This window comes from Cavia porcellus, unplaced genomic scaffold, assembly GCF_034190915.1.
Source record: "Cavia porcellus strain 051 isolate PalLab524CR breed Dunkin Hartley unplaced genomic scaffold, mCavPor4.1 scaffold_1, whole genome shotgun sequence".
NCBI classification, from domain to species: domain Eukaryota; kingdom Metazoa; phylum Chordata; class Mammalia; order Rodentia; family Caviidae; genus Cavia; species Cavia porcellus.
In genome coordinates, this window is record NW_026947484.1 from 178,933,492 (window position 1) to 178,950,622 (window position 17,131).

At 46.8% G+C, this 17,131-nt stretch overlaps 1 protein-coding gene across 6 annotated transcripts in view; it reads left to right on the plus strand.

The window, feature by feature from the left end:
• The window catches only part of Ptpn3 (protein tyrosine phosphatase non-receptor type 3), a 115,329-nt gene that overhangs the window by 71,213 nt on the left and 26,985 nt on the right, over positions 1–17,131 (plus strand). For all 6 annotated transcript variants that reach the window (XM_013145869.3, XM_003463779.5, XM_063261044.1 and 3 more), the window contains 6 exons: positions 2,687–2,863; positions 9,259–9,445; positions 9,591–9,668; positions 10,211–10,267; positions 11,567–11,723; positions 14,392–14,552. In XM_013145869.3, coding sequence (XP_013001323.1) covers positions 2,687–2,863; positions 9,259–9,445; positions 9,591–9,668; positions 10,211–10,267; positions 11,567–11,723; positions 14,392–14,552 — 817 coding nt within the window. The remainder of the gene's footprint in view (positions 1–2,686; positions 2,864–9,258; positions 9,446–9,590; positions 9,669–10,210; positions 10,268–11,566; positions 11,724–14,391; positions 14,553–17,131) is intronic.

A 17,131-nucleotide genomic window follows, 5' to 3' on the forward strand; every position in this document is an offset into this window, starting at 1 on the left:
GAATAGACTCAGTTTAAAAGGAAGATGTCGGTGTGTCCTGGAGGTGTGGCTCAGTGGCAAAGCTCTTGATTTGCATGCATAGGCCCAGGGTTTAATCCCAGCACAGAGAAAGAAGGAGAAGGGGAGGGAAAGGGAGAAGAGGCGGGGGAGAAGAGAGAGGGAGGAAGAGAGACAGACAAGTGGAAGGGAAAAAGGAAGGCTGTGACTACTGGATTTTTAGCCGGAAGTCATGAACTCAGCTTTTGGCTCTTCTGTTAAGTAACAAGTTTCTTTCCCTCTTGATACCCACTTCCCCATCTATAAAGTAGTTATCAAACAAAAAGATCACATATAACAATGTGAAAGGGCTGTGTAACCTTATACTTTTAAAGGATCAGTTAGAATTGCTTTATTATTGTCATTTATATGATCTCCAAAGACATCAGCCCATCTTTGTGAATGCCTTTCTACCTCCTGACAAAAAGGTCATGTGTCAGCAGAGGGAAAACAAAGCAGTGAAGCCTTGCCCCCCAGATCCACATGGGATCAGCAGGGTGACTTTAAACAGAGGTGGGCTTAAGACCAAAAAAATAGTAATCATCTCAGTTAATAAATGGGCCAATGAATTCAGCAGAGACTTCTCGAGGAGGTACAGGTAGCCAAAGTTCAGTCTTTTAACTCTCAGAGAAATGCAAATCAAAACTACACTGAGATACCATCTCATCCCAGCCAGAATGGCTACCATCCGAGAATACAAGTGTTGTAAATGCTGGCCAAGATGCAGGTGAAAAGGAACCCTTCTGTTCTGCTGGTGGGAATGTAGATTAGTGTAGCCACTATGGAAATCAGTCTGGAGGTTTCTCAAACAGCTAGGGCTACTACATGATCCAGCTCTGCTGCTCTTCAGTATATATCGGAAGGCATTAAAGTCAGCATACAGTAGAGACATTTGCATACCCAGATCATTGCACAAATCATAATGGCCAAGATATGGAATTAGCTTAGGTGCCTATCATCATATGGATGAAGAAAGGAAATGTGGTATAGTTACATCATGGAGTATTATTCAGTTGTAAAGAATGAAATTACAAAAAAAAATGAAATTACGTGATTTGCAAGGAAACAGATGGAACTGGAGTTCATCACAGTAAGTAAAATAAGCCAAACACAGAAAGACAAGTATGGCATGTTTTTCCTAATATGGGGAACCAAAGGGGGGACAAAAAGATGCCAGATGGGTAGGCCTAAAAGTTCCCAGACCAGGAGCCATTAGAACTAAGGGAAACTAGGAAGTAGAAAGAGGTGGACTGCACAGGGCATGCCAGGTACAGACCCTACCACGGGGGTCTAGTGCTCTGGCCAAGGATGGTGACAGTAGTAACTGTCAGGAATCATGTCATGATAGAGTGGGCTTATTTTTTGGCTTTTAAAATGTAGGCACTTCACCTGAAGAGGTGAATTTATGCTAGACAGTAGTGGCTTCATTTATCTGGAAATCTCTCAGGTAGCAGTGCCAGGGAAAAGATGGGATCAAAGCAAAAAGGGATGTGCTATTTGTTACTGAATGACAGAAGAACTCAAGCCAGTCTTTTTGAGAGACATGTTCTTCCCCTGGCCTTGCTTGATAAATGAGAATTTCTTCTAAGAAAAGGAGACAGGTGCTGAGGGAGATAGCTCAGTGGCACAGTACCTGCCTGTCAGGTGCGAGGTCCTGAGTTTGATTCCTGGTACACACACACACACACACACACACACACACACACACACACACAGAGAGAGAGAGAGAGAGAGAGAGAGAGAGATGTGAAAGGGCTTAGAAGAAACTGTCCTTGACAAGTTTGGGTGTTACCACACTTGTAGTCTGGAGCTCTTGCTGCTCACTATAGATCCTCTCCCAGCAAGCTCACAAAGCCTTTTCACTTCTACAGTGAACACATTATTAATTATCCAGGTTCAGGGAAAGTGCAGGTCACAAAAGCCCTGACAGTCCTAAGGTGAAATGAATACAAAGAAAGTCAAGATGGAAAAACTGTGGGGGAAAGAGAGCCCCAAAGACCACCCACTGCAGTCACCCCAGTACTTGAGAACGTGGCTTCATTTGGTTCTTTCTCAGGAGCTGTAAGCATGATTAAGATCCAGACAGGTAGCAGGACTTGCTTAAGGTCACTTGGCTACTGCTTCTGTTGGAGAACAGATGCACTCAGATGACCATCTCATGACATGGGTTTACTAAGGGATGTAGTTCAAAGAGCAAACATTCGTTCTGGGATCAGGTAGAATTCACATGGGTGGAGGTAGTTAAAATAAGGCTTGAGGTTTGCCATGATAAAATCTTTGGTTTCTAAACCTTTTGCGTACCTTGTTTACGTTGCTGAGAGTTTTCTGATGAGCTCTCAGTATGGCCTGCTTGTGTCTTGGGAGCTCCAGGACTCACGCCAGGTGGGCGCACTCACTGGTCAGAAGGCCTACACCGGTCTATTCCTGCCTGCTCACGAGGCTGAGCCTGCAGTTCTGAGGGCCACTCCAACTGGGCTGAGTGGTAGGGATCTCTGTCACCCTGGGTATATTCTGCTAGTGCAGGAGCAAGCTGTCTGACTCTGATTTTTAAAGACAGGAGAGGCCAAGACAGAGTCAGATCGATGACCTTTGGTCACCTACCACAAGGAATTTGCTTTCAGCACTCTGCGCCTTACCTCTCCCCACGCAGGCGAAGTCCTCGGCTCCGGCATGAGATCCGAAAACCCCGCCACTCCTCTGCCGATAACCTCGCCAACGAGATGACATATATTACGGAGACCGAAGATGTGTTTTATACCTACAAGGGCTCCCTGTCCCCCAAAGACAGTGATTCCGAAGTTTCTCAGAACCGCAGCCCGCACCGAGAGTAAGAACCTTGTGCTTTTTTTGTTTCTTTGTATCTGCTATTTGACTGTAGAGGAAAATGGTCAGGCCCAGGTTGCCTTTTGAGAAGAGGCAAGAGCCTGTAGCCAGCTTCCAAAGGTGCTTGCTGGCTGCCAGCAGAAGAGCATCAGTCAGACTGCCTGTCCAATGGGGAGACCACTTGTGTGCCTGGGGCCTGGGACCATGCGGCTGCTTGTCTGTGATGGAGACCTGCTCTGCAGGTGCCCATCACCTCTTGTGTAGTCTCCTCTCCCGTGTGCACGAGGAAGGCCCAGTCTGAGTCAGTCTGTCTCGCAGAGGAAAGGATTAGAACCATGAGAGCTATGATTTCTCTAGATTGGCAATGCATTGCTCTGTGAGTGCAGATCACTGGAAATGTGCTTACTGCTAAAAGCTTGCTCAGAACAAGAATACGCCCCTGGGGCTTTGGGGGATTTGTCGGTTTTTCTTGTTTTTAATTAATATTGTTTAAAAAAGACAAACTAGAACCCTCCTTATCTCCCTTGTCAAATGTTTGTCAAGGTTTTTTCTAAATCTTTCTACATCCCTGTCTCCTTTTCCTAGTATGACAAATTCTCCACTTTGATCAATGCCAGGGAAGAATGAATGTCCTCTAAAAGACTGGGTTGAGTCTTTGTGATTCAGTAACAGCCCATCCCTTAGCTGCCGTGATTGCCAAGGAGCTCAGAACCGCGTGTTATGCTGCCTGGCATTCACTTCCCTCAGCCCTGGCCTTCGTCTTCTCAGTTTCTTCCGCTCTTTCTTTGTTCAATTCAAACATGAATACATTTTAACAATGAAGACATGTTTTAGAATAGGCAATCTCAAATCATTTTCCAAAGGAAACAAGACATAGAGCATAAATTATGTGACTCTTTAAAATGATGTATGATACGAAAAGATAAAACTGTTAGAAAGCCAACCTTAGTCATTGGGTAACCATCCTGTTAAATCCCAAACTGTGGCCAAAATCTGGAAATATAATTCCTCCCACACCAGCAAAGGATTAGCAAGAGACACTTTAATCTGTATGTGTTTACCTCTGTAGCTGTTAGGTTTAGAGCGTTAAGTGCATCCTGCCGTGCTCGGCATTCACGGGTGAATTGCAGATCTCTTTCCCTTACATGTGTCGTTGCTGTCTCTGCTCTGTCCCTGCTCATGGAAAACCAGGTCTTCAGTTTATCTGTATTCTTAACACCTCTGGTGCAGTAATCCCTGGAGTCATTATTTCTTCATGACCTATGTTGATGATACTTTTGTTGAAATGATCACTCTTTCACACCTTGGCTTGCAACCTGTTGCCCCATCGCACAAGCTACAGTGGATGTATGTACGTTTCTTTGGGTGACCCTGTGACTTTACAGACCAGGAAATGAAATGCTGAAGTGCAGGCATTTCGACTCTGTCTAGTTTGAGACCTGCATGGACTCTGGGCTCTATCACTTCAGCAAAAAGACAGGAGGGTTTAGGTAACTGCCCAGAGACTCAGAGAAACACACACACATGACCCAGAGCCTCCTACATGATTTTGCAAACCCAGTATGGGACCATAGGGCATCTATGCCTGCCACTGTGTAGTACAGTAGCACCAGCATGGGTGGCTGTGCATCTATAAGCCAAAAAAGCCTGCCAGAAGATAAGCATTACATTCCTTAGTCACGCATGCCACGTCTTATGTGCTCTATTGAGCCACAGTTGGTGGCTACCACATTGGGCGGCATAGATGAAGCCCATTCCCATCAATGCAAAAAGTGCTGTTGACAATACTCACCTTGCCTGAGATGTTTATTCTGTTACTCATTAAAAGGGATGGGAATTCCCACAATATCTACAAAAACAAAGGACATTTCTCAAAATCCAAGTGTAAATCGGGCATCATCGCCTGACTTGCGGTGGAAGTCCTTGCTGCCTCTCACCGAGCTGTTTGGCGATGGCATAGCCCCAGGGGTGGGTTGACAGCCTCCAGGAGCCCTTGTGCAAAGCACTGTCTGAGGTCTCACCATACAGTCAGCGTCAGATGGGGGACAATGCCTTAGTTCGACTCTTTGGAGCTCTTTGTGAGGCTCCATCATCTCTGAGTCTGCCAGCACACTTTATACCGGCTTTCCTTCAGGCTTTTCCAGGCCAGTGGCACCTAACCAACCTTTGTCTTCGCAGAGTAGGACCCTGTTGCTTTAGTGATAGGAGGAGAGGGTCTGGAAAACTGTCTGAGGTTTCAGAAAGGCCTGATTGTGTGTCCTCATCAGTGTTCCCCCTTTTTCTTCAGTCACATGGAATACTAGCTCATCTGGAACTGCAGTACATTATAGGAGCCACACTCATAGAGTTGCTTACCATTTAAATTTATGAAAGTAAAATAATATTTAGACCTTATTTCCTCAAGTCTTGTGGACTTCAGTGATTTGTAGCCCTGCTTACCCTGCACCCAGTTCATGCTGATTCTCTTTGAAACTTCTCCACAAGACCATGTAAAATGTCTTCCTGGAGCACGTCTTTATTTTGCAGCTGAATGTTAAAAGTAGCACACAGTGATGATGCAAAGACTGCCTTCCTTGCTGACATTTTTCGGGGTGCATTGACGGTAGACCACTTGGGGAATAGAGTTAGTGGTTGTAATTTGCAAGTGGGATGGGTGGTTGCTTGGGACAGGTGGTTGGTGACACTAGGTGGAGGACCTCTTTCTGCAGGTGTAAAGCTGCTTTGTCCTGGGGCTTCAAGGCCTCTGGCCTCACTGAGCACCTAGGCATCTTCTGCTGCCCCAGGCAAGAAGTAAAGGCTGGGCTGTACTTGGTGAGAAAGACTTGTGTCTGGAACTTTAGTATTTGCAAAATGTTTAAGAAAAAGTTTGACATGTTTTCTGTAGCAGATTTGTGTTAAAAGGCAAAAAGAAGCATTCTGTCAGAGAACAGACAGCGAGGAGGGTTCCTTTTAAGACGAAGAATTAAGTGCAATGTTCTGTTCTCACTTAAAAATGAAGAAGAGAGAGAGAAAAAGAGTGGTTAGTCTTTGGATCTCCACCCAGAGTGGCACAGCTCCGGCTGTCTGAACATTATTCCGGCAGATGACTCACTCTGGTTTGTTTCGTATTTATAGCAGCACTGCAAGTTTATGATTATAGTTTTGAAGCCTCGGCAGTGTGTTTTGTGCCCAAGTAGGCTGTACACTTTTGTTATTCCCATCATTCTATCAGCCTTTCAGTGTTCCTTGCCTTGCTTTCAGGGAAAAACCAAATTCTGCATGAAAGTCAGTTTTCTTCAGGAGAACAACAAAAAGCAAAACCCCCACTATCTCCCACCAGATACAAAGGAGAAGTACTTAAAGAAAAACTGGCTTGCAGAGCAGAAGATGCTGGCAGAAACAAAGTTTAGAGCCATTTAGTGTTGCGTGCAAAAGACTTTTAGTTGTTGTTTTAGTATCAGAATTGTTTGGACATGTCACTGGCATAGGACCCTAGTCTTAGTGTTGTTGGCTGGCACGTTTAACTTGTTTACTGTTTGTCTGCCTCTTCCATAGAGCCTGAGCCCTTCCACAGGATAGGACACAGCTGCCACTTCATCTTCACAGCATCAGTCCATTGGAAGGGACCTTAGTGATCTCCTTCCTCAGCCACACTGACTGCAGGAATTCCCTTGGCCTTGGTCCCCCGGGCTCCCAGGGCCTGAGCAGCACACCATTGAGGGAAAGTGCTTTGCAGTGCGCAAGTATAGCAGGTGCTATGTTAGACATGCTGATGGTTGGCTGTCAGCCCTCACCACCACAGGTCCAGCATCCACAAATTCAACCAACCGCACATCCAAAATGTAGTCAGGCCTGCGATGGTTGCTGCATTGGTACCGAGCATGTGCAGACTGGCCAGAACCCGGACTGGCCCGGTCTCCACCCTCATCTTCATGCCCATCTCATGCTGCCTTGCATCAGGATGAAGGAAGCCATTCTTTCAGTACGACTCCACAGCATTAGCCACCCTTTCTTGGGAGAGCATCTTCCTTTCATAAGAAACTGTCTTTTTTCATTTCTTTAATTTGTCGCTTTCTAGAGAAGTGAATTCATGTACAGCTTTTGTGGCTGATGCCAGTTGCCTCTGTGGTTCTGAAGCATCTGATGGGTGTTCTGTCTCTGCCCCTTTCTCCTCGGAAGCTGGGACCTGATCTATCTCATGTGTCTGCTCTGGTTCCTAGAAGATGGCGAGAGTCCTTGGCATCCTCTTCTTCCTATCTTAGGGACAAACTCTTGCTTCTGTTCCTCCTGCCCCCAGTCAACAGCTCAGTCCCACCCACAAAGTCATCTTCTGTCCCTCAGCCCATCGCTTCTTCCTTTCTTCATTCCCCCCGTGGAACCTGGTCTGCAAGGCAGTCTCCTTCCTTCTCTCTCCTTGCCCACTTGCCCCATCTCAGTGGCACCTCGAGTCCTACAAATGAGGGAGGAGCCTATTGTGTCGACAGCTCCATTCCTGGAAGGCCAGTGCTCTGGCCGGCTGCCACCAGTCATTTCTGTCATCCATTGTGCTGCCCCTCATCTGTCTGTCCATCCATCCTGCACAATGAGTTGAGTGTCTCTGCATCCTGCAGACAACCTCTTTTCACAGTCAGTCAGGCCCAAAGTCAGCATTTGTGTAACTAGATTACTGCCTAAAAGTAGCTTCTCAAAACCTACTTGGAAAACAAATTGAGACATAGGACGACTTTGAATATTTTAATAACACTAATAGAGTAGTACTGGTACCAGTATTATTTAGCCCTGTAAGCTGTTTTAGACAGACTATTCAGTTAAAAAAGATGTATATCTCATATAATAAAGTCCACACCCACAGAAAAATAAGTTGAAATCCAGTTTAAAAATTAAATAAGTATAATTCATCCAGCTTTTCTGTTTTTTGTTTTCCGTTGCTTTCCACTACTGTCACCCAGCCTGTAGACTCATCCAAACATCTGAAGTATGTACACACTGTTGACAACTTCTTCCTATAAAAAAGGTTCAAGTCCAGCATTAGAACTGGAAATAGCATTTCCTGAATGCTTTGGTTTCTGCGTTGCCCTTCCCACCATGAGGTGGTGCTGTTATTAACAGTAGAACTGGGGCTGGAGGTGTGACTCAGTGGTATGGGACTTGTCTAGTATGCGCAAGGCCCTGGGTTCCTTGCCCAGCCACCTCCTGCCCAAGCCCCCACCCCCGCACACACACACGATAAGCTAATTTGAACTTGAAAGGAAACAGAAGCACCATTTTAATGAGAAATCCATGCATGCGAATTAGAAGCAGCTGCCTACTTTGTTTCTGCTCACTTCCTGTCTTCACTTTGCATAGGACTAGGAGGTAGCTGTCTGTAGAATGCAGAAAGAGCCCATATTCATGGGTGTTTTGAGATACCTGCTCAAGCCCCGTGGCTCTGCAGGGGCTGGTGCGGGTGATTCAGAGAAGCTGGGCATCCTGTGGGCTATATATGATGAAGAAGGGACGGTTGACCCTGTGGCTCTGAGGTCAGAGCCAGGGCTTCTCAGGAGCAGATTTGGCACGGCCTGGAGAGGAAAGAAATACTCAGCCCTTGGTGCATCAGACTGCTGTCTCCTAGGGGAGGGGGAGCTGTGTGACGCTGGGCATGTCACTCTGCCTTCTCAGGCACACACACAGTTCTAGGCAGTGGTGCACCACGGAATTTGTGGGATGGTGGAGCCTGTGCAGGAGCCACCTGCCACATGTAGCCATTGTGTGTCTGAACTGTGGCTGGTACTAGAAACCGACTTTTCTCATATTATTTACATTTAGATAGCCACATGTGACAGCCCTAAGATATAGAAAGTCCTACATTAAATGGAGAAAAATAAAAACATATGATCTCAGTTGGGACAATTCATAGATGTCACAAGTAAATGCCCCAAAGCAGGAGAGATGGAGGTTATTCTGAATATGAAGCAGCTGCTCCTTTGAGTAGCCCAGAGTTCTGTGAAGCAGAACTAGCAGCAGGAATGAGATGGAAAGAAAGTTTCCAGAAGAGTCGGGGCCGTGTCCATTCATGTGACCTTGCTGACAGTCTGACTTAAACCACCAGTACAGGCATAGTGGTGCAGATCTGTAGTCTCAGCTCCTGGGAAGGCTGAGGCAGAAAGATCACATGCAGTTAGCCTGGGCAGCATAGCACAACTCTTTCTCTAAAGCACCCTGCCTTCCTGTGGCCTCTTTATCCCAAACCAAAAGGGTTAGTATTGGCTGGACAGTACAGTGGTGACTTGAGGACTCTTGATTGTGCTAGAGCCCTGCAGTTGACCTTTGCAGATCTATTAAGGCGCCAGGGGTCAGCAGAAACATGAGCAATCAGCAGTGTTTGTTCCAATAACATATTAAACCAGTTATTAATGTATCTGTTCCTTCTCCACACTGAAGGAGTTTATCCGAGAACAACGCAGCACATAGCTGCCTGACCCAGAAGTCATCCAGTTCTGTGTCTCCATCTTCAAACGCTCCAGGATCCTGCTCACCAGATGGGGTTGACCAGCAGTTCCTAGAGGACTTCCACAGAGTGACCAAAGGGGGCTCCACTGATGACACTGGCCAGTACTACTGTGACAAGGTCAGTGGGCTCAGGTCATGGCACATGCAAGTGGCCAGAGGACCTATCCCATGGGCAGGCAGCTAAGTAAGCATGACCCAAAGAAACAATCACTAAGCACGGGGGAGGGAAATAATGTCAGTGACCACTTTTCATTGTTTTCTAGAATGATAATGGTGACAGCTATTTAGTCTTGATCCGTATCACGCCAGATGAAGATGGGAAATTTGGATTTAACCTTAAGGTATGCTGTCTGTAGGTATAAAGAGGTTTTATGCTGGGAGCAGTCTTTAGGTGAATTTTTAATTTGCTTTAGAATCGTACTGCATAGCTCAGTTACGTGAGGAGACCAGCTCAGCCCTCAGAACTGGGAGTGTTTGACATGACCACAGCAACTGCCTCATGCTAAGATCCTGCTCTGTACCTGATGTTTGCCGTGCACTAGGTTCATACCATCTTATTAAGCTCTTAAAAATGAGCAATAATAACAGTATTTTTAAACCCATGAATACCACAGCTCAGGGAGTTGGTGGCAGCTCCGGTCAAAGGTGCTTGTTAAGATGGACCCAGGGTGGCAGGGGCGGTGTCTGAGCAGAGCTCTTCTGGTCAGCCCTGTAGTGTGGTGGAGTCAGCAGTGTTACTCTGTGGTTCTGAAAGGGGTGACAAACCTGTGGTTGGCATGGGCCAAGTTTGAGGCCGTGGGCCAGAAGACTCACATTCGTTGGTGTCTGCCTGTCTTTTCCTGCTACAAACAACTCAAGTGTCTTTCACTTTAAAACATTACAGGGAGGAGTGGATCAAAAGATGCCTCTTGTAGTCTCAAGGATAAACCCAGAGTCACCTGTGAGTAAACGTGTCCCAGGTTGCTACCTATGTTCGCTTTCCTATAAATCTGCCAGGTTTCAATTTCTGTGCCATTTCTTCTCCCTTCCCATGCCTCTCCTCTCCTTCCTGCTCCCCTCTGTCTCCTCCCCTCTTTTCCCCTCCTCTCCCCTCCCCTCTCTTCCTCACTTCCCTTCTTTCCCCCTCTCCTTTCCCTTCCTTCTTCCCCACCTTTCCTTCCTCTATCTCTCACTCTTTGTCTCTTTACAACAGCAAAGCATGTCTGTAAATACCTACAGATGGAGAGGAAGAATGGAACCCATGTTTTTTAGACCCTTGCCGCTCAGTGTGGTCCTTGAGGCTGCAGTACCTGCATCACACAAGACCTAATTACACCTGCAGAACCTCAGACTCACTCAGGCTGCTGACCCAGCGTCTGCATTTATAACAAGATCCCCGGGTGTGCCATGTGCACATTACATTTTGAGAAGTACTGCTGGAAGGAGGGAAACTGAGGCACCAGGATTGCCCTTTTGCATGTTTGAAATAGAACCATAATCTCAGGCCCCTTTCCTGACATCTCACCACCAGTCCTGCTCCAGTTCTTTGCCAGGGCCTCCTAAAGGCTTTGTTTTCTTCTGTTGTTTTTTTAATTGTATGTATTTAGGAGTATGGCGTGATGTACTTATATACAGGGAAGCAATTACTGTGGTCAAACAGACCTGTCACCCTCCAATTACCTTATTATCATCTGCCTTTTCAGAGCAGTAGAGTGTCAAAGAACTGCTGTTCCTTCTAGGAGAGAACTACTCGGAGGCTTTACTCTTAAGTAGTCTTTAAGCTTCTTGTATACATTTTATTGCTATTTATGATTTCTGGGATTAAGGAAGCTTTCATTCTTACACTGTTTCTCACTCAGCTCCATAACAGCTTCTGCTGACAAAGATTTCCTTTCTCTGCTGCAAGACATACATACTTAGACTTAGCTGGCAAATCATTTTCTAACAAGTACATCCAGAAAACAAAAGATTGGAAGCATCGCTGTCATGATAGTAAGCAAAGGTTGGCTCCCATGGAGAATTGACTTTTAGCAGGTCTCTAGTTATGAAATAGTTCATAACTTACATTCTGAGCAACATGTCTGTGAAATCCCAAGACCCACTACCATGTCCACACAGCAGTATATGAGAAAATGGTGACACTGGTGCTGGGGGAGGGAAGATAAACTTCATCACATCTCCAGGGCCCGGCATCCGAGAGCTCAGCGATGTTCCCTGAGGGTGACGTTATGGTAACGGAGAGCTGGCTTCCCTCCACCAGGCCGATACCTGCATTCCTAAGCTGAACGAAGGGGATCAGATTGTGCTGATCAATGGCCGGGACATCTCAGAACACACTCATGACCAGGTGGTGATGTTCATCAAAGCCAGCCGGGAGTCCCACAGCAGGGAGCTGGCCCTGGTGATCCGGAGGAAAGGTAACAACCCCTGCAGGAGGAACAGCCTCAGAATGCAGCCCTAGCAAAGCAGGATCATCCTTAGCCCAGGCTGTGCTTTGGAAAATGCTGGGTCTGTGGCCAACATTTAAAAAGAATTTTCACGTAAAAACCTAGCTTCTTGCTGAGGAAACCTGAAGATGTGCCTGCAGTGGAGGGCACTGACCCCGAGAGTTCTCTGGAGGGAGGCAGCCCCACAGCTCCCTTATGTAGGGTGAGAGCCGCAGATTGCTCCGGCCAGGCGCAGCTCAGGCACACTGCTAGCTGCCTCTGCTCCTTCTTGGAGGACAGGGTTAAATTATTGCCGTGTGTTTGATCTGGTCAGGGAGTCAGTGAGGTTGGCAGGGCGGAGCCTAGTTATCTGGGCCGATGTCTCCTACCTATTGAGGGGTCTTGAGCAAGTTGCATACCCAGGCTGCGAGTCAGTTTCCTAGGACGTGAGATGATGGCCGCACAGCGCCCTCCTCGCAGCTCCTGTGGAGACTGAATGGTGCTAACCCTGGAAAGCATTGGGGCTGCAGCTTAGCTACAGCAAGTATTTGAAGGGAGAGCTCTGTCCGGTATTATTACTGTTCCTGTTCCTGTTCTGCGTTAACAAGCCATTTCCCTTGGGTCCCCCCACACAGCTCTGAATTCGGACTGTAAATGAAGGATATGACTGTAGGCCCTGGCCTCACCTGTAGACGCAGCTCACACCCCTCGTTCTCTGCTCCCGCAAGATCTCCCTGTCCTGTGCAGCCAGGCCCACATAGACCCCGACACCTCCTCCTGCATGAGGCCATAGGGGCTCCCTCATCACAACTCCATGACGGAAGGGTCTCTTGGGTCACTCCCATCCCCTTCCACCTCCTCATCCCACCAACCTCAGCAGTGTGCTGGAAACACAGTAAATGTTGAGTCCTGGTAGCAGCTGGTGCCTGGGAAGGGCCAGGCCTTGCTCTGTGCCATTTGTACTACGTCATCATCCTCTTGAATTCCCACAACTCCTCTGAGCTGAGTGTTCTCACTCTAAGTGGGGAAATGAGGAAACCAAGTCACAAAGGTGAGGAAAGTTACCCACAACCCTGTGGCCAGTAGGTCCACAGCACTAGACATCAGAGGAGTTGGAGATGAGGACAGGCTTCCCTCATGTGATAGATGTGTCCTGTCATATGCTGGGTATCCAGAGCAGCAGAAAAGGCCTCTACCAGGCCTGACCAAGGGGCTGCCCCTGTTGGAGATGACGACAGGTATGAGTAGACAGTGCAAGTTTAAACAACAGGCCTCCAGTCTTTTAGTAACTGTAATGGTAAGTTTATCTGAACATAAGCATGTACATAAAAAATATGAATTGATACAAAAAAAGGATAAACTGACATTGGGATGGGAGTCATAGATAGGACAGAAATCCATAGTACAAGAACAGCTGAGCTGCTGTGGTCGGTGAGACGAACGTGGTCTTTAGGGTCAGAGGGCCATGAACTGTTGTGTATTGCCAGGAATTTCCATGTGCTACCCTAACAGGCTGAGTTACTTGGGATAAATGACCTACCCTTTCTGAGATTCTACTTCCTGATCTGTGAAATGGAAACAACAGGAACGTTCAGAACTGTGAGGATTCAGTTCAACTGTGTGGGGAAACCATTCTTACTATTTAAAGATTAGTAGGAAACCATTGAAGGCATGTGTCTGTGTGTATGTGACACGGGGGATTAAATCCAGGAGTGCTCTACCACCGAGCCACCCAACCAGTTCCCTATCTATCTGTCTACATCTATCTGGTAGAATTTCCCTAAGTTGCCCAAGTGGAGCCCAAACTTGCAGTCCTCCTGCCCCTTCCTCCCTCAGCGCTGGGATTACAGATGTGCACCACCACATCTGGCCTGTTGAAGGCTTTCGAGTGAGAGAGTGACTTCCCTTTCCACTCAGAAAGTTCAGAAGTGATCCCAAAGCTTCCAACTTGGGAGAAAGAATAAAGAAGTAGATACAGACAAATAGAAGTACTGGGCAAGAATTTCTCCCCCGTTAAGTCTGACATGGGCTTAGACAAAGCTGAAGCTCAGATGAGAGGTTAGGACTGGAGCTTCTTGGGAGCCTCCCACATAGAAACAGCCTCTGGGCGCTCAGGAACGATGGTGTCACAGCGAGAGCTTGGCCCATCTCCTGGTGCCTGGGAAAATGCTCATTTTAAGAAAGTAAGTGAAAAGAACCTAAGAAGAGAGAAGAGGTTGTGAGGTAGAAAGATAACCAGGCCAGAGAGCATGCAGAGAGGATTCGCTTCCTTTTAAAACACGCCATTTCTTCTTTCCTCACCTTGGCAAAAAGCCTGCGTGGGGGCCTGGGATTTAGCTCAGTGGCTCAAGAGCTTGCCTGGTAAGCGTGAGGTTGTAAGGTTGATCCCCAGTACCACACACACACACAAAAAAAAACCCCTATGTGTACTAAACACTTTCATCTAAGACTTACCAGAAAGATTAGTATGTTGTTTTCCATAATTACCACATACTGAGTCATTAGCCCAGAAGTGGTGTCTCTGGTGAAATGATCACCTTGTGCCTAATCATTTAATAAGACGTTATAAACCATCTGTACCCCGTGCCGTAGGGTAGGTTTTTGAGGGAAACTGATCAGCCACCGTGGCAAGCCAGATGCTCTGTCTTGTTTGTTCCAGCTGTCCACTCGTTTGCCGAGATCAAATCTGACGATGAACTGAACCAGCTTTTCCCAGAGGCCATTTTCCCCATGTGTCCAGAGGGTGGGGACACTTTGGAGGCATCCATGGAGCTCCTAAAGAAGGGCCTCGAGAGTGGGACAGTGCTGATCCAGTTTGAGGTAAGAGGTGCCCAGGGCTGACTCTGGCTACTGCTGCATGCCCAGTGGCTGCCCTGCTGTCACTGGGTACTGTAGGGCAAATCCGAGACACAGACACTAAGAGGATTGTGTGGTTCATGAACCTCAAACTGCAGAGTTGCTGCAAGGACTCCCAAGTGAGGCTTGTGCTCCTCCTGGGGTACAGCCAGAGGAGCCCCATCTTAGGCTCTGAGAGTCAGGGCAGCAAGAGAGCCCAGAGAGAGAGGTCCAAGATCACCACCCAGCACTGAACTCTGTCTCACCCTCTTAGCGTAGTAACTGTGTAGTCATGGAGAGACATGTCAGAAACTGAGGAGGAGAGGAGGAAGAGGGACTCAGCAAATTTAGCTGCCAACACAAAAGCTCCAAACTCCAGTTGAACATAGTAGAGAGGTGGTGTGAGAGACCCACCCAAAGGATGTGACAGAGCCAGCTCTCGACCCCCACCCCACAGGGACCAAAGTTTGAAACAGTTACTGTTATCTACAATGGCATAGTATTTTTCCCTCAACAGAACCTTAGGAGGGACCTGGAACACACAAAGTTGAGAGACTGTTGGCAAAATCACCTGAGACCTTTTACAAAACCAAAGAGGAGCGGAAGGTTCACTGCATGAAAATTGTGTTCATCTTTCAAATGTATTTAAAGGCAGAAGGAAGCAAAGTAGTCCGGGCAATAAAAGAGTAGAAAAAAGAGCACAAAGAAGCATGAAATAGGCCAATAAAAGAAACTAGATTGTGATTAGCAGTACACAGTCTGGTTCATAAATTAAGGACAAAGAGTCACAGAAGGGACTTGCCCTAATCAGCAATGCACTATGTATTAGCAAGCCATATAAAGGAGAAAAGGCAGAAGCCAAAGTAGAGCGTTTGTCAAGTGTGTGTTGCTGCAGAGTGATTCAAGAAATCATGAGTAATGAACATCAGACTAGAAGGAATGCAAAACAGGAAGCTTTGAGTGACAGATTTATTTTATAATGGTATAATGCATAGTATGTTAAAGATGTATTAGAACAATCTGAGCTGAACAGTAGAAAGCAGGACCCCATGGGTAAAAAAGACAAAGGTCTGATCCCTCCTCCCTCAAAAGCAGTAGGGAATTTTAACCTTTCAGTTAACTGCCTTGACGGATAATATAATACAAAAGGTAAGTTTGATCTCATGCAAATGAAATTTGGTACACTCTTCAAGGAAGCAACAAGAACTGAAATCCAATCACAACAGAGATTGGCCTTATCCTTGTTTTGGTTTGGGGAAGGTGTGAAGAAGGAAAGGCGTGTGGAGTCATCCATTCATTCATCCTCCTTCCCATGTGTCTGATGTCCTAACCACTCACCCCCAACGCTGGGTCAGAAACATAATGAAAGGAGGAGGGGCTTCTGACCACAGGAACTTCCAGTGTAATTTTGGTTATGTGGGAGGATATATCTAGAATCCCTGAAACAGCTGAAGACCAGGATAAGGAGTGGTCTCATTATATAGAGCATAAGTCCCGTGGCAGCCAGAGGTGAGGCGGTTCCAGGAGCTCCTCTGGGGTGAGATACAGGAATAAGAAGGGTGGGTGGGATTAAATGTGGACGGGAGGATTCCTATGAAGACCTCATAAAGTGTCAGGTCACATAAGGAAAAAGGCCTCCCTGGGGTGGCTGGGACAGCGAGGAACCCTGGGAGTCAGCTCCTAGAGAAGGAAGGCCATCAACCCAGCTAGAATTGTTCCAGTTGATCCTGTGGTCCACCAGGAGGCGCTGTGGACTCTCCTTGGGGAAAAACACAAAGGTTGGTCTTCGTGTTCCACACAGAGCCACCTTCACCAAAGGACTCTGCTTTGGCGGGTTCTTTTACACATAGGAGCCCCCTCACCATAAGATTTTCTTCGAAGTATTTTCCAGCATTTTAAAGAAATTTTAGAAGGGTTTGAGAGAGACATACCCACACTTCCCCATGTGTTTGGAATAGTGTTTTCCCTAAGGCTTACCTCTGACCATGTCTATGGAAATCTCCTGGGAGCTTGTCAAACTGGGGCCCAGGCCACAGCTACCTGCTTGGTACTTTTAACAAGATCACCTGAGACTGTGAACTGCCAGCAGATGCAGGATGAGAGGGAAGAAATTGTCCCAGAAATACTGTCTCACTGCTGCCCGTCCAAAGTATTACTTTTGGAGATTGTAGTCAGGTGAAAGAGCAAGAAGGAGATGGAGACTGTACACATTAGGAGGTTGAAATTCACTCATTCATTTATTTATTGGTACCAGGAATCAAATTTAGGACCTTGCACTTGCTGGGTAGGGGTTTATGCCACTGAGCTGTATGCCAGTTTCAGTTAGTCTATACATTTCCTAGAAATTAAATAGGAAACTCCTCTGTTTAAGTAATGTTTTCTGCAAAATACCAGAATACTGAGCAGATAAGAGAAGATCTGCTATGTGATAGGACTGATGGAATCCCCAGGGACTAGCTCTCTCCAGTCATCCTTGTCTGCTCCTCAAGGAGCCTAAAGCTAAGCCGAGCATCACATGGACTCCTCTGTTTCAGAGGGTACAGAATCTCCCACAGCTGCTAGAG